Source organism: Aotus nancymaae, unplaced genomic scaffold (assembly GCF_030222135.1).
Source record: "Aotus nancymaae isolate 86718 unplaced genomic scaffold, 86718_ANA_hifiasm-v0.15.2.pri h1tg000007l, whole genome shotgun sequence".
NCBI classification, from domain to species: domain Eukaryota; kingdom Metazoa; phylum Chordata; class Mammalia; order Primates; family Aotidae; genus Aotus; species Aotus nancymaae.
Window position 1 is genome coordinate 4,066,407 of NW_026988418.1, and position 21,886 is coordinate 4,088,292.

The window sequence follows — 21,886 nt, forward strand, 5'->3', positions numbered from 1 at the left end:
AGTGACCCCCTGCAGAGCACGCCTGGGGTTGCGGCGGGGGTGCGCGCCTAGAGGCCTTAAGGGGGAAGAGAGGGTGATGGCCTGGCAGGTGCTTTGGGGGTAGCCTGGGCTATGGCCTGGAATGGGGGACATTCACTTTCATAGGTGCTTTTCCTGATACATATATAGCCCAACATGGGGGTGTGCAGGCCCTCAGGGTTCCAGGCCTGGAAACACCGAAACCCAAGTGACCAGCTAAGAGGATCTTCGAGATCCAGGGGTGCCAGTGTGACCCAGTTTGGAAGTGGCCGTGAAGTCCACGGTGTGAGTGCATGGTATAGGGAAAAAGGCATCAGGGCTAAGGGCATAGATGAAAGGTAGAGAGTGCAAGCATTTAAACACTGAGGTTTTGATGGAGCCCTGGAGCCCACAGTCAGCGGACCTCGGATGTGATGTGAGGAGCAAGTAAACCGAGAAAGGGATCCTATTGATAGCTGTGTTCTGTCTGAGCCTAGGAAGCATAGCATTAAGTAGTGTCAGATTTAAAGTGAGAAAGTCTGATGTAGGAAGCATTTTAAGGAACATTTTCAGACTTGGGGAGTGTATTAATAGAGCAGTTGTAGATTACTGAGTCTCAGGACCATGCAGCTAGTTTTGAGATGTTGTATATGAAATTTGCTGCTCTAGCTGGGCATAGTGGCTCATACCTGTAATTCCAGCACTTTGGGAGGCTGAGGCGGGCGGATCACCTGAGATGGGGAGTTCTAGACCAGCCTGACCAACATGGAGAACCCCCGCCCCTCAGTCTTTACGGGCGTGGTGGCGCATGTCTGCAGTTCCAGCTACTTGGGAGGCTGAGGCAGGAGGATCCCTTGAACCTGGGGGCGAGTGGGTGGGGAGCGGAGATTGCGGTGAGATCGAGCCATTCCTCTCCAGCCTGGGCAACAAGAGTGAAACTGCGTCTCCAAAAAAAAAGAAAATTTGCGGCTGCTCTAGGAAGGATACAAGTCATAGCTGAGTTTCCAAAGCTACATTAGCAAATATTAGGTACTTCGTAGTTATTTGTTGAGTAAATACTATTAGATTCCTCTTTAAGGGGAAGGGAGCTAGCCAGAAATTTTGGATCTTGGTTTATTTCCTTGTATACGTGCCTAAAAAGTACACTCACTCCCATGTGTACTTTGATGTTTTATTTGTTTTTTCTTTTCTTTTCTTTTTGACAGTCTCTGGCTCTGTCACCCTGGCTGGAGTGCAGTGGCGCGATCTTGGCTCACTGAAACCTCGGCCTCCCGGGGTCAAGCAATTCTCCGCCTCAGTCTCCTGAGTAGCTGGGATTACAGGTGCCCGCCACCACGGCCAGCTAATTTTTTTTTTTTTTTTTTCTGGTATTTTTAGTAGAGACAGGGTTTCGCCATGTTGGCCAGGCTGGTCTTGAACTACTCACCTCAGGTGATCCACCTGCCTTGGCATCCCAAAGTGCTGGGATTACAGATGTGAGCCACCATGCTCGGCCTGTTTGTTTTTTCAAATAAGCAGCTCCAAACAAACAAACAAAAAGCCAATGGATGGCTTCTTAAGGAACAGGACTTGTCAACACTTTATGGTTCATATTCCAAAATTTTTATTCCAATCAGAGTCGTTCCATTCGACTTGTTGGGGATATGTTCCTTTTCCACTGAATCTTAATCATAGTTATTTATATTGCTTTGCATTTGCTCCTCCCAATGTGTGAGGGCCATGGAAACACATTTATGTTAAACCTCTGTGTTTTCCTAATTTGTTTTTCCTTGTTTTTGTTAGGTTGTCCTTTTAGCTTTAGATGTTACTCTTCTGTTTTCATACCAAATTCAAGAAACTTCTATGCTTTTCAAATTTATTCAGTTTTATGTGAATGCAACTAAAGTTTCTGGAGAAGGGAATTGATAAGTAGTAGAGGAAGAGAATTGGTATTTTGGGGCACACTTTAACACCAGTAGGTAGGCATTATCATCCCAATATTGCAGATGAGGAAACTGAGGATCAGAGAGGTTAAGTAGCTTGTCTAGTGTCACTCAGTAAGTGGTTGAGCTGGAATTCAAACCCAGGTTGCCTGATGCCAAAGCCTGTAATTTTATCTGCTACATTATGCTATCAGCATAAACCTGACTGATCAAACTTCAGATAATTTTGTATTTCCAAGTGGATCATCTACTTTGATTTCTGGGTGTTGAGAGTATATTAAATGGAAAACTATAATTTGTAAGAATTTGTTACGCTGCTTAAGTATTCAGACCACAGAATTGTAACTATATAGAATATGGGTTCTAGGTATTCAGTCATATCCCTTGGTTTCTATTGTGTAAAGGAAGATTTACAAAGTAAATTGCTGCATTTTTCCTGAACCCAGCTAGATGATGGGGAAAAATATGTACAGAAACTTGAAATATCTGCATTCCTTAAAACCAGGTTTCAGAATATATTGCAGATAGTCTTTCTGTATACGAAAGTAATTTATGCCAAAGAGTGAGGAACTACCACGCGCATAGTGTAAAGAGCTCACTGGAGAGGTTTTCCAAACATCACCAGTTCCTTAGGGTGTCTCCAAATACCAGGACCTATTCAAAGGCCTAGTGCTTTCTTCAGACTGTGGGATATTGATTTTAGGATATGCTTATCCTGAACAATGTGTAAAATTAAGACTGGATGGGACAAAATATTTGCAGTTCCAATTTTGCATGGAAACCTTTGGATCAGGTTTTGAGGGGAGACCAGTGAGTTGGAGGTATTAATTGCCTTATGTCTTGATGTGCTTAGTTGAATCCCTCCCTCATCTTTATTTGCTGTAACATTTCATGTGGAAGATAGAGGCAAAGCTACAAGTGAAAATAGGGTTTGCCATGCATTTTGTACATTGGTCATTTCAGCCTCCTTTGGCTCGGTCATCAAGTTAACCAAATATGAAGAATGATGTAGATCTGTAACTTAGTTTCTTTTTCACTAAGGCTAGACAAAGTGAGAAAAATGAGTGTATATGTATACCTTTATTATTCAGCAGGCATTTCTGGAGCAACCTGCCCTTCAACATTGTTGGCCACCTTCATTCCATGTTAGCCCCTTACACCCATGGCCATCTTGTTATCATCTGGAGTTGACCACTCTAGAAATCTTTAACTCTCAGGAAATCTCAGTAGGTCTGAGTTTATATTTAAAACTTTTGAACCTCAGCTTCATCTTTTTTGGGGGATGGAGTCTCTTTCTGTCACCCAGGCTGGAGTGCAGTGGTACGATCTTGGCTTACTGCAACCTCCACCTCCTGGGTTCTACTAATTCTCCTGCCTCAGCCTCCTGAGTAGCTGGAATTACAGGCACGCACCACCACATCCAGCTAATTTTTGTATTTTTAATAGAGACAGAGTTTCACCATGTTAGCCAGGATAGTCTCGAACTCCTGCTGTTGTGATCCACCTGCATTGGCCTCCAAAGTGCTGGGATTATAGGCATGAGCCACTGCGCCTGGCCTCAGCTTCTTCTTATAAGCAGAAATCATACCAAGCTTTATACTTTATAGACTGTGTCCATGTCATCTTATTTAATTCTGTGACAAATAATTCTGTTATCTCATTTATACTACACACTTTGTCTTTGGTCAAAACTACTAGAGGCTGGACGTGGTGGCTCATGCCTGTAATCCCAGCATATTGGGGGGCTGAGGCGGGTGCACTTGAGGTCTGGCGTTCAAGACCAGCCTCGCACGTGTGGTGAAACCCTGTCTCTACTAAAAATACAAAAATTAGCTGGGCATGGTGGTGGTCACCTGTAATCCCAGCTACTTGGAAGCTGAGGCAGGAGAATCGCTGGAACTCGGGAGGTGCAGGTTGTAGTGAGCTGAGGTTGTGCCACTGCATTCCAGCCTGGGTGACAGAGCAAGACTCAGCCTCCAAATAAAATAAAATAAAATAAAAATCCCAAAACTGTACTAGAGAATATTTTACAAGGTATTTTTATCCCCTTTTTCTTTTCAGAGAAATGGAGGCAAAGCGAAATGAGGATTCAGACCACAGGATTGTAACCATATATGGGCTCAACCCATTCTATGCTAGGGAGCTATGTGGGGCGTCTTTTTTTTTTTTTTTTTTTTTTGCGGGGGGGAAGACAAAGTCTTGCTCTGTCACCCAGGCTTGAGTGCAGTGATGTGATCTCGGCTCACTGCAACCTCTGCTTCCTGGGTTCAAACAATTCTCCTGCCTTGGCCTCCCGAGTAGCTGGGATTACAGGTGTGTACCACCACACCCAGCTAATTTTTTTTTTAATTTATTTTTTTGAGACAGAGCCTCACTCCGTCTCCAGGTGCCAGACTGGAGTGCAGTGGCGCTATCTGCAATCTCCACCTCCCAGATTCAAGCAATTCTCCTGCCTCGGTCTCCCGAGTAGCTGGTACTATAGGCACGCACCACCACGCCCAGCTAATTTTTGTGTTTTTAGTAGAGATGGGGTTTCACTATGTTAGCCAGGATGGTCTCAATCTCTTGATCTTGTGATCTGCCTGCCTTGGCCTCCCAAAGTGCTGGGATTACAGGTGTGAGCCAATGTGCCCGGCCCAGCTAATTTTTGTATTTTTAGTAGAGACTGGGTTTCACCATGTTAGTCAGACTGGTCTTGAACTCCTGACCTCAGGTGATCTGCCCCCTTTGGCTTCCCAAAGTGCGGGGTATATAAGTGTGAGCCACTGTGCCTGGCCAAGCTATGCAGGGTTTGTTTTTGAGGTAATTTTGAAATTTACATCTTTTAGTTCAAAGGTACTGAGCCACTAAGGATCCATGCATCAAATGCAAGAATAATATGATAAAAAAAAAAAAAAAAGAATAATATGATTACTACTTCTATTGAGTGCTTACATTGTACCAGCTAGGATGTAAATGTATTATGTACATTTATCCTCATACACTATGAGGTAGACAGTATAGTCACCCTCATTTTTACATGTGGGGAAAATGAAGAGTTAAGTAATTTGCTTAAGGTCTCACAGCCTGAAAGTAGCAGAGCCCAGATTCACACACAGATTTGTAATCCTTTTTTTTTTTTTTTTTTTTTTTTGAGACAGAGTCTGGTACTGTCGCCCAGACTGGAGTGCAATGGTACGATCTTGGCTCACTGCAACCTCCACCTCCCGGGTTCAAGCAATTCTCCTGCCTCAGCCTCCCGAGTAGCTGGGATTACAGGTGCCCGCCACCACCTCCGGCTAATTTTTTGTATTTTTAGTAAAGACAGGGTTTCACTGTGTTGGCCAGGCTGGTTTTGAACTCCTGACCTCATTTGGTTTGCCCGCTTTGGCCTCCCAAAGTGTTGGGATTATAGGTGTGAGCCATAGATTTGTAATTCTTAATTCTTTGTAAGTGAAGCCCTTGCTCTTAAACAGTGTCGACATCATAGAATATTTTGGGAAAAGAGGCTGGGCACAGTGGCTCATGCCTGTAATCCAAGCACTTTGGGAGGCAGAGTCAGGTGGATCACCTCAGGTCAGGAGTTTGAGACCAGCCTGCCCAACATGGCGAAACCCTGTCTCTACTAAAAATACAAAAATTTAGCCAGCACGGTTGTGGGCGCCTATAATCCCAGCTACTTGGAAGGCTAAGGAAGGAGAATCACTTGAACTGGGGAAGAGAGAGAGAGATTGCAGTGAGCCAAGATCGCACCACTGCCTTCCAGCCTGGGAGACAAGAGTGAAACTGTCTCAAAAAAAAAAAAAAAAAAATTATGGGAAAAGAAAAAAGTCTTGGCATCTTAGCTCAGGAAGTGAGTTTAAGTTCTTTCAGGCGTGTCCTTTGTACTGAGGCTCTAAAAGAGTGAGATGACCTTGACAGGGTAACTTGGCTATGCAAAGGCAGAGCCAAATCTTGCCCAGTTCACTGGATTTCTACACAGGTGCTCATTCCACTGGTTAGCATTGCCTGTCCTGTAGAAGCATTGACTTGATGGCAGAGATGACTTTAAATGACAAGTATATCTCATTCTTGGGAGTGAAAATGGCAGAGGACATTACTAGGGTCACAGATGACCTTCTTGAGGTTCATCCTGGCCTCAGGCATACAATCAGGAAGAACATTTCTTAGCCAGTAAGTTGTTCTTTTCTGTTCTGTTTCTTGTTCTCAGAGGAAACTGGCTGTGAGTTATCTGATGTCTTACAGTCTCTCTTTTCATTTTGTTTATTCAGTTTTTCATGCATGCACTGTCACAATTTAGGAAGGCTACAAGGTCATTTTAGTGTTTTCCTACAGAGACTCAAAGCACTCAACATAATATAAGGAGATTAATTGTGGGAGGAAATGGATTTTTAAAACTTTGGCCAAAAAGTGCCTTTGGGAGGGGACAGTATTAGTTGCTGACTGGAGTCAGACCCAGGGAAGAATTCTGTCTGCAATGCGTTTACCCTGTCTGTGTGCTGGGGCAGGCTCTTGTTTCTTCCTCTGTAAAATAACGGCAATAATACCAACCTTATAGGGTAGTTAAGAGAAATGAATATAATAGTGTGTGGCAGATGTCTGTCACTTAGTGGACCTTAATAATTGAGAGAACACATTTTCATTTTAGAACAGCATAAAATCTGTCCTTTCAGCCAGTTATAGCTTCCTTGATGGGCAGGGGGGAGGCCTTTTGTAATTGTATGCTCTGTTATATACAGTAAGATTTCCGTACAGGGGAACAACCACTTGACATGAAAGACTTAAACTAATTTAGTTGTGCTGTTGTGGTTTAGGAGCTGATTTTCAGTGGATCAGTGTGAGGTCAGTCTTACTTCTGAATGCACAAAGTAATAGGATCGTTTGTTTAGGGAAAGGTTGTTTCTTGATCTCTTTTGTTGATCCCCGAGTGTTGAGTGGTAATGAATGAAAACTTTTTCATATTTGACAAATAGCAATGATGATTAAAGTCAGAACAACCAGTGTTTTCATTCTGACCAGAGGGAGAGATTTGCATTATAGTCATTTAAAATTTTTGTCATGGTAGAAATTATCAGTTGAGGTAGGACTGTTAGTTTGGTTTGTGTGATTTGTAGTCAGTTGAGTAACATTTTCTTTGAAGTAAGCAGGAAAACAGCATTGTGGAATGGTTCAGGAAAAATCTCTCTGCCTGCAGAAAATTTTGCCACGTTGCAGGAATTGTTGCACCCTTCCCACACTTCTCCATGTTTTAGCAATTATGTACCTGATAGCAGTGAGACAGCACCTGTAGTCATTTTCAGTATTGGGGTTGTATTTTCCATTTCAGTATTTTCAGATCTGCAGATAGATTACTTCTAAATTCACTACTTTCTTTTATACAGTGAGGACTTTATATTATATAAACTTGTAGTTTAGAGAGTGGTACTAGAGTTTAATCTTTGCATTTGAATGTTTCCAGTAGAATATGTTTAAATTGAAATACTCATGTCTGGCTGGTCGTGGTGGCTTATGCCTGTAATCCCAGCACTTTGAGAAGATGAGGTGGGCTTACTAAAAATATAAAAAATTAGCCAGGCATGGTTGCGGGCACCTGTAGTCCCAGCTATTTGGGAGGCTGAGGCACGAGAGTCACTTGAATTCAGGAGGCGGAGGTTGCAGTGAGCTGAGATCGTGCTGCTGCACTCCAGCCTGGATGACACAGTGGGATTCCGTCTTCAGAAATACAAACAAACAAACAAACAAAAATCCGTGTCCAAGGTACTATAAATAAAGTGTCCTATTTAAATGAATACCCTTTATTTGTTTATTTATTTACCAGAGTCTTGCTCTGTCACCCAGGCTGGAGTGCAGTGACACGATCTCAGCTTACTGCAGTTTCTGCTTTTTGGGTTCAAGGAATTCTCCTGCCTCAGCTTCCCAAGTAGTTGGGACTACAAGTGTGTGCCACCACACCTGGCTAATTTTTGCATTTTTTATAGAGACAGGGTTTCACCATGTTGGCCAGGCTGTTCTCGAACTCCTGACCTCAGGTGATCCACCTGCTTCAGCCTCCCAAAGTGCTGGAATTACAGCACGAAGCCTGAATAGCCTTCATTTAAAGTCAATAGTATATTCTTAATAAATAGGATTCAATAATTATCCTATCCTTAAATACATTCATGGGTATGAACCATAGTGATCTTGAGCAGTGTTTCAGTTAGAGGAATGAGATGACTCATCGGAAATGATATTAAGAGTATAGAATATTTTGTATCATGTCATTGGCTTAAATATGTGAGTTACTGAAGTTTTCACAATCCCTGATTACTGTTACCCTTGGCCTCCAGAGCTGTAAATTGTCCAGTGATCACTATGAAGTGAGATTCTTTGCCCAGTGTTAAGAAGATATATCCCTTTGACATTGGCATGATCTGTTCATTTTAAAAGGAAGAGAGAAAGGGTTAATAAAGTCTATATTATCTGCACAGTTGACATCCTTGTCATTTTAAACTGTTTAAAAATTATTACTGTATCCTGAAGGTAAGTATAGAATTTGCTCATTATGAAATGACAAAGTTGGGGCCTTTTAAGAAGCCAAGCATGCTTGGTTGGCAATCATTTAGGAGGCAAAGGATTGCTATTTATGCTGGTATTTAATGTCATTTTCAGTAGTACTAAGTTAAAAAGGAAAACACCATAATGTGTGTAAAACTCTAACCATTTTGGAAAGTTGTCAGAATACACTTGCCTGTAGCCTTTTTACTCCACTAAAATTTGTAAGTTGGTTTAGAGCAGCATTTTCCAAGCTGTTCCACTGAACATTAGTTCTGTGTTGTGCTAATCAGTGTCCTTTGGGGCTGAGAAAAGGATCCTTGACAAAATCATGGCCAAAGTGAAATGCCTTTCTTTATTGCAGAATAATTATTCAGAGCCTTGGTGCTTATGTGCCTGTGACCCTTCAAGAGGGAAGATGCATTATGCAGTGTTCCTCAGACTTACTTGGTCATGGACTGCTGTTTGTGAGAACACCTAATAAACGTTTCATGTTATGACTGTTGTGTAGTGGAGCCCAGTTGAGCAGTTCTGGTATAGTCTATGAATAAAAAATGAATCATTTTGCATAAGATAGCTTGGTAATGTGGGAAAGGATTTTTCTGAAAACAAGATACATCTTCAAGGTAACATAGACACTTAGGGATGAATGTGATTTCAAAGGTCATCTAATCCAATTGCCAATAACAATAATAATAGTAGCAGGTACCATTTTTTTGAGTACATGCTATTTATCAGGCATAGCACAGTGCTGTTGTTCTACATGCTTTATTAACCACTGGGTCTTACTGCTTTTTAAATCTTCTTTATTTTTTATTTTAATTAATTAATTGTTTTGAGGTGGGGTCTCACTCTGTTGCCCAGGCTGGAGTGCGGTGGTGTGACCATAGCTCAATGCAGCCTCGATCTCCTGGGTTCAAGTGATCCTCCTGCCTCAGCTTCCTGAGTAGCTGGGACTATAGGGATGTAGCACCATGCCTACCCAGCTAATTTTTTTATTGTTAGTAGTGACAAGGTTTTGCTATGTTGCCCAGACTAGTCTCAAATTCTTCGGTTCAAGTGATCTTCCTACCTTGGCCTCCCAGAGTGTTGGGATTGTAGGTGTGAGCCACTGTGCCTGGCTTATTTTTTATTTTTTATGGTCTTTTTGAGATGGAGTCTCACTCTGTTGCCTAGGCTGGAGTTCAGTGGCGTGATCTCAGCTCACTGCAACCTCTGCCTCTCAGGTTCAAGCAATTCTTCTGCCTCAGCCTCCTGAGTAGCTGGGATTACAGGCGCATGCCACCATGACCGACTAATTTTTGTATTTTTAGTAGAGATGGGATTTCCCATGTTGGCCAGGCTGGTCTTGAACTCCTAGACCTCAAGTGATCTGCCTGCTGTAGCCTCCCAAAGTGCTGGGATTATAGGCGTGAGCCACCGCGCCCGGCTTATTTTTTATTTTAGAGACAGGGTCTCACTGTGTCCCCAAGCTGAAGCGCAGTGGCACAGTCATAGCTCACTGTAACGCCAAATTCCTAGACTCAAGAAATCTTCCTGCTTTAGCCTCCCAAATAGCTAAGACTACAAGTGTGTCACCATGCCTGGCTAATTTTTTATTTTTTAATTTTTGTAGAGACAGGGTCCTGCTTTATTGTCCAGGCTGATCTTGAACTCAGTGTCTTCACTACTGCATTTTCCAGTAACCAGATAACTCTACCATCCTGTCTTCCACATTAGTGGGTGGTCTAGTGTGCTGGCATCCTCCCACCCTGTCCCCTACTCCAGCTTATTCTCCACACTGTATCCAGTGGTAAGGAGCTAAAGAATCTTAAACATGGGGCTGGCACCATTAGAATTACACTTTAAACATGGGACTGGTTGTGCCAGTCCCATGTTTGAGACTCACTAGTTCCTTATCATTGTCCTTAGAATAAAGTTCTAGTATCTTACCTTTGTCCAACCCTGTTTACCTTTCTTTCTTTTGAGAGGGAGTCTGACTCTGTTGCCCAGGCTGGAGTGCAGCGGCACCATCTTGGTTTACTCACCCTCTACCTCCCAGGTTCAAGTGATTCTCCTGCCTCAGCCTCTCATGGTAGTCTGCCACCATGCCTGGCTAATTTTTGCATTTTAGTAAGAGACGGGGTTTCACCATGTTGGCCAGGTTAGTCTAGAGCTCCTGATCTCAGTTGACCACCCGAAGTGCTGGGATTATAGGCATGAATAACTGCCCCTGGCCTCCCTTTCTAACTTTACTAGCTGCTTGCTTCTGGGCTGCTGCTATACCAAACTGCAGCCCTTTCAGGAAGGTAATGCTTTCTGTCAGCTTCAGGCCTTTGCACATGCAGTTTGCTTTGTCTATCTTGGCTTTTATTCTCAGGATTTTAAATCTCCCAAGAAGCTTCCTCTGACCAGCCTAAAACTTACTTAAGCCCTGGGTTAGGTGCCATACTTTTGTCCTCCAGTAGCATTTTGCATTTGCCTGTGTTGTAACTCTTAATGTACAGCATTATGATTGTCTATTTTAACATTCCTCTTTCTTACAGTAGACTTTAATCTCCTTAAGGACAGGAACTGTGTCTTGTTTAGGATTTCCAGAGGTTATTTAGCACAGTGGCTATGCTTATAAGTATTTATTGAACAAATGAAATTATCCTAAGCCTTAAAACCTGGCAGGATGTTTTAGTGCAGGAAACTGGCCTCAGTGGGGTTAAGTAACTAACATGAGGTCACTCACCTAAAAAGTGGTGAGGAGGGATTAAAATCTAAATCTGTCTAGCTGCAAAGATTGGGCTTTTTTTACTGCTGCTGCTGCTGCACATGACTGCTCTCTCTCATGTTGCCTTTACACATCCCTGTCAAGTGTTCAAACAGCCCATGCCTAGCTTCTAAGGCAAGTTGTGTCATCTTTGGACAGCTCTGAAAGCTGAAGTCAGTCCTTGCAGAATGATTTCCCATCCATTGGTCTTAATTTATGCTTTGCAGAATATAACTTATTTTCAAAAAAACAAATAATTCAGAATTTATCATCTCATCAAGGTCCATTTATTAGTTTGTTTCATTCCTTCATTCACTGAGTAATCATTTACTGAGGACCAATGCAGTGTTCCTTTATTCTAATGATGTGGTCTTTGCTCAGAATGTTTCTGGGCCTTTTTTGGGGATTATCTTCAGAACTTCTGTCAGATTATTTTGAAGATGTGTAAACACATTTTTATTTGTTGAACCTTGAAGGTGGATTTGATTTGATTTGAGAAATAGCTACTAGTTGTTCAGGACCACGTTGGGTAAAAGATAATGGGTCAGAAGTTTTAATCTGGCAGTCCTCAATTTTCTTTGATTTGCTTAGAATTTTTTTTTTTTTTTTGGAGATGGAGTTTTGCTCTTGTTGCCCAGGCTGGAGTGCAATGGTGCATGCAGTCTTGGCTCACCACAACCTCCGCCTCTTGGATTCAAGCAATTCTCCTGCCTCAGCCTCCTGAATAGCTGGGACTACACATGCCTGCCAACATGCCCAGCTAATGTTTGTATTTTTTTTTTTGTAGAGAGAGGGTTTCACCGTTGGCCAGGCTGGTCTCGAACTCCTGACCTCGTGATCTGCCCGCCTTGGCCTCCCAAAGTGCTGGGATTATAGGTGTGAGCCACCGCGCCTGGCTATAATTTTTTTTAAACTTGAACCAAAATTTAAAATAGAAAGATTTGACATTAAAACGATCTGTCTTTTACTTCTTCTAAAGAATCTGGGCTGGGTGCAGTGGCCCACACCTATAATCCCAGCATTTTGGGAGGTTGAGGTGGAAGGATCACTTGAGCCCAGGAGTTTGAAACCAGCCTGGGCAATATAGGGAGACTCCATCTCTACAAAAATAAGAATAAAAATTAGCTGGGCATGGTAGCACGTGCCTGTGGTCCTACTTATTCAGAAGGCTGAGGCAGGAGGATCACTTGAGCCCAGGAGGTCAAGGCTGCAGTGAGCTCTGCCACTGCACTCCAGCCTGGGCAACTAACTCTGTCTCAAAAAAAAAAAAAAAAAAAAAAAAAGAGAAAGAAACTCTTTTTGCAGTGAACCAGAGTTCCTACATGGCCCTTTTCAGCTGGAGCTGTGCAATGGTCACTCCTTTAGATGGGACTCACACTTGCCAGTTTTCTTGAGTCCCTGCTACTCCCTGTTATTTCGCTGACACGTGGCTAGAATCAGATTTGATTTATATCTTTATGCTTTGGGGGTGGATATATGTGGATAAAAATAAGACACTTGCTGCCTTCAAGAAGCCCTTCTCTGGTAAAAGAGGCATGTTATCATCTGTAAAATAGAGTTAAATGTATGTAAAAAAAAAAAAGGCATGTTAAAAAATAATTATAATATGTGTACATGCTATATAAGCAAGTGTATATTTAGATATTAATTGGATACCTACCACATTCCAGATAATATGTTGAGTGCTTTCACTTATTTAAGCCTCAGCACTCCTGTGAGTTGGTGTTATTTCCTCCATTTTACACATGAGGAAGTGAGCTCAGAAATGGTTAAGTGTCTTGGCCAATATCATACAGCTAGTAAGCAGGTAGCTGTAATTCAAAAATCAGTCTCCCAACCAAGAACATCAATTCTCACTTTGCCTTCTTTGAGAGTATTGAAGCTTCAACCGTGTAACCAGAGTTACTGGTTTTGTCTCATTATGATTTGAGTGTTTTTTAGGGTAAGAAGATGCAGTTGTCTGGTGTAGAGGGCTGCTGAGATCCAGGACCAGGGAAGAATGTTAGCTGAAATCCTAGAGGTTCCATTAGGTTCTTAGTCCACAGTAATGACACGCAGGAGAAGAGAAAGCTATAGTAAGTGAATGGATTCAGCTGCTAAATGGAAATTCAAGAATAATTTGAGTTCTCTTCCCAGTGTGGCTTGAGTTCTAAGGTAGGTGTTGATGAGAAGTAGGAGTTGAAGTGTTTTCCTTGCAAACTGCCAAGTACTAATGCTGAAGACCTTCCGAGTGTCAGAGGTCATGACTGGTTTAATCTCGTACATCCAAAGCAGAGTGGAAGGGCCAGCTTTTGGAATAGTGATGAGATGTTCGCTGGGATTAGTGGTGAAAAGCATGGGTTTTCAGCATTAAAACTGGAGAATTTTATGGCACCTGGTAGTCTTCCCATACTGTCCTTTATGGCTAAGCAATTGCTTTCTGCAGGACTGCAGAGTGTGCTAGATCCAGAAGAGAGGTATTTCCTCAAAGTAGCTTTAGGGCTTTAAGCAAGTCTTCTCCCTCTCTGAAACTTAACCTTCTATAAATCAAGGAGGTTGAATTGGATGACATTTAATATTTTCCATTTTTTCAGTGCTTATTCAGGCATAGTACAATATGCTTTACATATATTAGCTTGTTTAATCCTTACAGTGGCTCTCTGATATACATGGTGATATCTATACATTATAGTTGAGGAAACTGAGGCTCAGGGTTAGTTCAGTGTCATATAATTAAGAAGTAGAGTCAGAATTTGAAACTAACACTGCCTGACTTCCAAGTGCTTAGTTGTTTTGCCATATTGGCATTAAGAATCAGCGAGATTGTGAACGTGTTCTCCGTATTCTTCTGCCTCCCATTCCCACCCTTCAGATGAGCTTCTTTGCGTTGTCAGCTGACTGGCCCTCAGGTTTTCTGCGGTTAAGAGAAACTCCAGTACAGGTAAGGCCAACAACTAGCCTGTTGGCCTTCTGCCTTTTCTTCCCAGGCTGGGAACAGCTATTCAGAATCTGTAATCTAAACTTTTGAGAAAAGAATTAAGTACCTGTAACACATCTCGTTAGCATAACCAAACTCTTTATTTGGATGCCATTGTGAAATTGTCTCACAACCCCTTCAAATTTTAACAGTGTACTCTTGTTAATGATTTATTTAGTTATAGTTGTTTCATGTCCTTATAAATGTGGTTTGTTACTGGTTAAATGTTTCTAATAATTTAGTAGCAAAATTTGTAACAACTTACAGGGTACTATTTTGTCAATCTTTAGCTAGGTCTGTAACTGGCAGATCAAATTTAACATTAATCAGATTTTAAATTTTAATATTTATTTATTTGTTTACGTATTTGAGATAGAATCTCACTCTGTCACCCAGGCTGGACTGCAGCAGTGGGATAGTCACGGCTTATTGCAGCCTCGACCTCCTGGGCTCAAGCGATCCTCCTGTCTCAGCTTCCAAAGTAACTCGGACCACAGGCACATGCCATTACACCTAGCTAATTTTTGTGTTTTTTGTAAAGATGGGGTCTTGCAGCTGGGCGTGGTGGCTCATACCTGTAATCACAGCACTTTGGGAGGCTGAGGCGGGCAGATCACCTGAGGTTGGGAGTTCAAGACCAGCTTGACCAACATGGAGAAACCCCCTCTCTACCAAAAATACAAAATTAGCCGGGTGTGATGGCACATGCCTCCAGTTTCAGCTACTTGGGAGGCTGAGGTGGGAGAATCGCTTGAACCTGGGAGGTGGAGGTTGCAGTGAGCCGAGATTGCGCCATTATACTCCAGCCTTGGCAACAAGAGCGAAACTTTGTCTCAAAAAAGAAATAAAAAAGATGGAGTCTTACTATGTTACCCAGGCCGGTCTCAAATGCCCGAGCTCAAGTGATCCTCCTTCCTTGGCCTCACAAAATGCTGGGATTACAGGCATGAACCACCACACCTGGCCTAGATTTTTAATTTTTAAATTTGTCGAAGTTGGATAATGGTTTATGCTGTCTACACACACGCATATATATATATGGCACCTAAGAATTTCCTTGGATGTGTCCTGAGGTGCTCCATGTCTTGGTAAGCAGTGTGGTGCAGTGGAAAGAGTACCACTCTAGGTGGGACCGTAGATTGAATCTAAAGGTATGGTTAGGGACTAGTTTTTTCGCTTTCTCACAGGTAACAGGTAATTGTAGTGAGAATTAGAGGGGTATAGTCTGTAATATACCTAGCCCAGAACCTGGCACTAGTTGGTGTTCAGAAATGATTTCATTTCATCAAGGGAAATGAATGGAATGTATGTAGAGAAGTTAATATGGCAAAGTGATAGGATAGACCACCTTGCTTCTATTTCGGGTCCCTACTAAATCTCTGCAGGGATAAATTCTCATGTATGGTCAAATAGGGAATTTCTAGAAAAGATCTCATCTACCTGGCAAAACAACTATGTTTTTCAGTCGTAGGATGTTTAGCTTTGATGGGAGGAAGCAGATCTAAGAAGACTGTTAAAGGCCTCAGGTAATGAATGGTAAGGTGTTTGTATTTGAATGTTTTGCTAAAAAAAGAAAAACATACTAATTGATTTTCACCATGTTAGGAGCTACCTCTTAAAAAGCCTAAGCAGTTGGTCCAAAATCCATAAGAAAATCTTTGACTACCACTGGTAGACTTCAGCACCCTGGAATGTTTTCAATAACCACAGTGAGATAAGTAAGAATACTTAATAATATCTCTTCAGAGATCAACTCTGCTGTGCTTATCCTTAAAAATATGGGACAGGGCGTGGTGGCTCACGCCTGTAATCCCGGCCCTTCGGGAGGCTGAGGCAGGTGGGCGGATCACCTGAGGTCAGGAGTTTGAGACTAGCCTGGCCAACATGGTGAAACCTTGTCTCTACTAAAGCTATGAAAATTAGCTGGGCATGGTTGTGCACACCTGTAATCTCAGCTACTTGGGAGGCTGAGGCAGGAGAATCACTTGAACTTGGGAGGTGGAGGTTCCAGTGAGCCGAGATTGTGCCACTGCACTCCAGCCTAGGTGATAGAGGAAGACTCTGTTTAAAAAAAAAAAAAAAAAAAAAAAACAAAAAACAAGAAGATATGGTAGAAGGCTGGGGTGCGGTGGCTCACACCTGTAATCCCAGCACTCAGCACTTTGGGAGGCCAAGGCGGGTGGACCATTTGAGGTCAGGAGTTCAAGATCAGCCTACATGGTCAAACGCTGTCTTTACTAATACAAAAATTAGCCGGGCGTGGTGGTGGGTGCCTGTAGTCCCAGCTACTCAGTAGGATTTCTTGAACCCAGGAGGTGGAGGTTGTAGCGAGTCAGGATTGCGCCACTGCACTCCAGCCTAGGCAACAGAGTGATACTCATCTCAAAAAAAAAAAAAAAAAAGGGAGAAAAAAATTTGTCCTCAGCCAGGCACAGTGGTTCATGCCTATAATCCCAGCACGTTGGGAGGCAGGGGCAGGAGGAGTCCTTCAGCCCAGGAGTTCCAGACCAGCCTGGGCAACATGATGAGAGCCCCTCTCTATTAATTAAGAAAAAAAAAAGACAAAAATTAGCTGGGCGTGGTAGCACACGTCTGTAGTCCTAGCTACTCAGGAGGCTGAGGTGGGAAGATTGCTTGATCCCAGGAGGCAGAGGCTGCAGTGAGCTGAGATCGTGCTTCTACACCCCAGCAACACCCCAGCTTGGATGACAGAGCCAGAGCCTATCTTAAAAAAAAAAAAAAGAAAGAAAGAAAGAAAGAACTTATCCTCTGTGATGTCAAACTCTGTGACTGCCCTAAATAAATTAGTCCGTCAAATTATAATGTGCCTTTAATAATACATCATCAGCCCTCTGCATCTATGGATTCAACCAACCATGGGTCAAAAATATTTTTTAAAAATTTGTGTCTGTACAGAACATGTTCAGACTTTTTTCCTTGTTATTATTCCCTAAGCAATACAGTATAACAACTACATACATAGCATTTACATTTTACTAGGTATTATACGTAACCTAGTGATGATTTAACGTATATAACAAGCTGGGCAAGGTGACATGCATGTGTGGTTTCACCTACTTTGGAGGCTGAGGTGGGAAGATTGCTTGAGTTCAGGAGTTCAAGGCTGTAGTGCCCTGATTACGCCTGCATAGCCACTGCATTCCAGCCTAGCAACATAGTGAGACACCATCTCTTAAAAAAAAAGTATACATGGGAATGTGCAAGGGTTTTATGCAAGTACTATGCCATTTTATATTAGGGACTTGAGCACCCACGGATTTTGGTATCCATGAGAGGGTTGGCTGGGGAGTATCCTGGAACCAATCTCCCATGGATTCCAAGGGATGATTGTATTCATTGATTTCTAACTTCTTTGTCATTTCCCCCCCTTTATCATTATATTTCCTTCTTGGGTTCCTGGTTGACTTTCTGGAAATGCCACTGTCCCTGCCACTGACTTCATACATTACCTTAAAATTTTCCTATTTAAGTTGTGTTTTAAAATAAAGTGCTTTGCCTTGATACCAATCTGTGCTTTTGAAGTGCCACTAACATGACAGATGCCTTTTAGAAATCTTGCAAACTGTCGTATGACCATTGGCATCACTCTTTGTTAGTGTTAAAGAAGCTGCATTTTCTTTGGATTAGCCGTACCTAGTTTTGTTTTTCTTCTTCTGTTAATGCACAACAGAAAACTGAAGGTGGTCACAACTTTCCGACCTTGTACACATTGCTTCTCTGATCTATTGCCATAGGATACTGTAGCAATATCTTACAGACGTCTTTGATGGCCAATCAGAAGCAGTTAAATTACCTTAAATTTTTTAAATGGAACTCCGACAGCCAATAAGAAATCCCGTGGGTGGGAACAGTAACAACCCTTTGGCTTGTTTTTAAGAACAATTATAAATTTTCAGTATTCTGTTTTAGAAGCACATGATGTCCTAGTGCAACTGCTATGTGCATTTGCTGGGCATTTCCACGCCTTAGAGTTCCCCATAGTTTGAAGTCTGAATCTGACCCCTGTTCTGCTTCTCAAGGTAACTTTAAAACAGGAAGTGTACAAAAGAGGTAACTGATGACGTGAACAGCCAATCATGGCTTTGTGTTCTTAGCCGATAAAGCAGTTCAGCCAATGGGACTACTGTGGAGGCAAGGTTTGGTGTCAAATAGCATGCTAGATTGAATGCCTTTGACTGTTAAAGTGGAAGGAGGCTGCAGGGCTTCATTGGAGCCTCGGAGTTTTTCACTGAGGCAGGGGTCAGCTGAAAGACAAAGAAAAATGGCGAATAGTTTATTGGGGGGTGGGAGGACAGCTGTTCGGGTTTTCACTGGAGTGGACATTCCAGACTCAGGTTTCTGCATCTCCTGCTGCCTTTTGTTTCCTCCGTCCTTTTTGGGGGGAGGGATAGGAGTGACTTAAATTCTCCCAGTCCGAGGAGGTATTAATAACTACATGTAAAATTAATGCAGTTCCCGGTAAGTTTAATTCTTTGTTTTGTGTTGAAATGATAGAAACTGTTTAGCCTCAGAGAGTGTAGACAAGTTGCACTGTTCAGAAAATGGCCACTTTACATTCCATGCATACCTTTTGGTGCACCTAGAATACCTTGCTGTATTTAGATATTGCATGTCCTTCAACTAGGATTTCTTTCCTAGTTGGGTATCGACAAGATCAGGTACATGGAGAAAGGCTAATCATTTTTCAGGGGCACACAGAAGCAAAGCACTTTTCTCTTTGCATTGGGTAAACTTAACTGTTTTCCAAATAATTTTCCTTTGTTCAAGTGCACTGAAGCTTTCCTATGGAATAAGCTGAGTTGTTGTAAGAGTTTTTCTATTTCCACGCACTTTGTTGACATCTATGTTTTCAGAGATGGAAGCAACACTGTTGCTGTTAGAAATTTGTGTGAAAATATGATTTGCACTGCTGCAGGTTCTAATGGTGAAGGCCCACATGCCAATGTGAAAATTTCCCATAACTTTCTTGATTTACCTGTCTAGCTCTAGATTCTTATAAGTACTAATTAATATAGTAACAATCTTTGTTTTTAATGCACATTTTAGCTTAGAATGCTGGTGAGAAACATTTTCACTTATATTGACAGTGACAAGAGCAAATCTTTTTCCACAGATTTCACACATTTTGTCAGGTGTTAATTTAGTTCTTTAAAATGATATGAGCAAAGTGCTTTTCATTTTTCCTTATGAAATATTTAAAATCCTGCAGTTTGTGAATAGGAAAGTTAAAAGTATAGGCACCCTGTCTTTTGCCCTTGACATGTGTGTGTGTGTGTGTGTATGTGTGTGTATATATATATATATATATTTATATTTCTCTTTAGGGATATAAAGCTAATGTAAGTTGCTAATCAGTAACCAGCCAGTTCTTATGAACAGTGAAATCTTCAGTCCCACATACTGAGATCTGTAATACACCTGATTTTAAAAAGCAGTTCTTTGTTTTCTTTTTATTTGCAAATACGGAATGAAGGTCATTGGAACATTTCTGCAGCAGACTCAGTGTGGAGCCGTGAGCCAGCAGCAGTCAGCCTCTGGGTAGGGAAAAGGAGCAGGCCCTATTAGAGGAGAAGTTTCGTGGGTGCTGATTTGCCTTCTCTAGCTTCCCCTCTAAAAAAGGATTTACCTGAGAGGACTGACAGGATTTAGATTTGGGGCTTTTGGAGTTGGAATGATATAGCAAGTCAAAGTTCCTGGATGCAGGCCTCTGTCGTTGCTTGCAAAAGTGACCTTGAAAAACTGCCAAGGAGTTGAAGATTGAAGGACAAAGTTTGTTTATACAAATTTGGACTGAAAAGCTCTATTTAAAGATGGAAAGAGACTATACTTCTGAAATTCAAGTCGAGTGGTTAGTAGGAATATGTTATAGATTCAAATTAGGAGTTTTCAGGCAATAAGACAATGGGGCTGCATTCATTCTTTCTCCCACTCTTTTTACTTCCCTCCCCCAGCAAAAAATTCTAAATTCTTTTGGTATGATGGTTGAGTGAACTGCCTAACAGATTCAGAATTCCTTGCATGCTACCTTGTCTTCTTTGTAATCTAGAGGGTTCTTAGTGAAGGGGATAGTATTTTAGGAGTTCAGAGTAGTTTTATTTATGAAACTTTTGGGGGATTGGAATGCTTATAATAAAATGTTCATTCTGGTAATTTAAGTCCTAAAAGAAGTATGTGTTAAGGATTACATTTTAAGAGGTAATTATTTTGATTTAAATTTATTTTTAAAAGTCATTGATTATTTATATACTACCAATTGTTCCAGGTTTTATATATGATTTAAAAAACAGCTATAGGTACTGAATTGACCCTATTGGCCCTAGGAGAAGGCTTGCAGCAGGGGAGGCAAAAGTGAAGGTGTGGTACAGTGTGAGGTTTAAACCATAAACTTGAGAACTTTGTGGATTTGGCTTCTTGGAAAGATGCCCAGCCACTGCCTCTAGCCTAGGTTCTTCACCATTTTTGGATCATAAACTCTTTGAGAATCTGACCCACTACCTGGAAAAATGCACATGGGCATGCCTGTTCAAGACCTTTGGTGACTAAGATATTTTCTAGTGTATGTCAAATGGTGTTTAACACTTTAGCCAGATAAATGTTTCCTAAACAAATGAAGAAAACTTTGCTTCCAGAAAGAGCAAAGACCTTCTAGAGAGCTAACTGTAATTTAGGGCATCGGTGGCTGTGTGTTAAGTAGGGGAGGCTTAGATGGGTTCTGGAGATGTGGACATTTATTTGCTCTGATCACAATATTTGAGGCAGCATGGTACAAACCATTTAAAGTCAAGAGGTCTGTGTTCAAGGCAGAGTCACCTTTATCACCAGCTTTGTAGGTTTGGGCTAGTCAGCCATTTAGCAGTTAGCTTCCTCACATGTAAAAATGGGACCTAAAAGTAGTGCCTTCTTATTTAGTGGTGAGTCTTGAATGAGATCATATATGTCAAAGTACTTTGTAAACTGTGAAGAGCTACATAATATTAGTTGTTACTAATTCAGACTATTTGGGTGGGGGATGAAAAGTTTATGAAGGTAGGTATGGTATCAAAGAAAAAAAATGCCAGTATTTTAATATTTTTACAAAGGAGTTAGTTTAAACCTGACACATTTCCTTTCAAACTGCCTTCACCTGTATATTCCTATTTATGCTGACATGACCCTATTTATTTAATGCATACATTGAGACCATTAATCCTTTACTCGTCAAGATTTCTGTGAGAAAATTTTAACCCCTTTTGTCAAAATTTAAGGGCCTCTCAGAATAAGATGAAATGGGTATGCTGATTTTTAAAAAAGTCTTGTTAGATATAGGAACGTCTCAGAATAAAATCTGGGAGCCAGTTCCATTTGCATTATGAGATTTGTGTTATAATGCAGGTAAGTTGTAGTGGTTGCAGATGTTTACCAAGCAGAAATTACATTTTTAGTATGTATACCAAGTATTTATAAAGTAAACTGGAACCATTTTTTTGTTTGCTTTGTGATTATCCTTTCTTTCAGTTTTCAAGCATGAGAGATAGTTATAGCCTGCAGTGTAGTAAGCAAGTAAATGTTAGATGAATGCTTTGTTGTTGTTGTTGTTGCAGATAGGATCTCGTTCTGTTGCCAAGGCTGGTGTGCCAGGCTGGAGTGCTGTGTCACGATCATGACTCAATGCAACCTCCATCTCCTGGGTTCAAGCAATCCTCCTACCTCAGCCTCCTGAGTAGCTGGGACTACAGGCATGTGCCACTGTGCCTAACTGATTTT

At 41.6% G+C, this 21,886-nt stretch overlaps 1 protein-coding gene across 10 annotated transcripts in view; it reads left to right on the forward strand.

Annotated features, from left to right (window-relative positions):
• The window catches only part of NFYC (nuclear transcription factor Y subunit gamma), a 90,177-nt gene that overhangs the window by 10,635 nt on the left and 57,656 nt on the right, over nt 1-21,886 (forward strand). The window contains exon 1 of one of the 10 annotated variants that reach the window (XM_021672121.2): nt 16,529-18,477. The exons of 2 other annotated variants lie outside the window; for them this stretch is intronic. In XM_021672121.2, coding sequence (XP_021527796.1) covers nt 18,309-18,477 — 169 coding nt within the window. In that variant the 5' untranslated portion in view covers nt 16,529-18,308. Of the gene's footprint in view, nt 1-16,528; nt 18,602-19,180; nt 19,992-21,886 lie in introns of those variants that run through there. 7 more of the 10 variants (XM_021672122.2, XM_012439074.3, XM_012439073.3 and 4 more) reach the window with 7 other exon arrangements.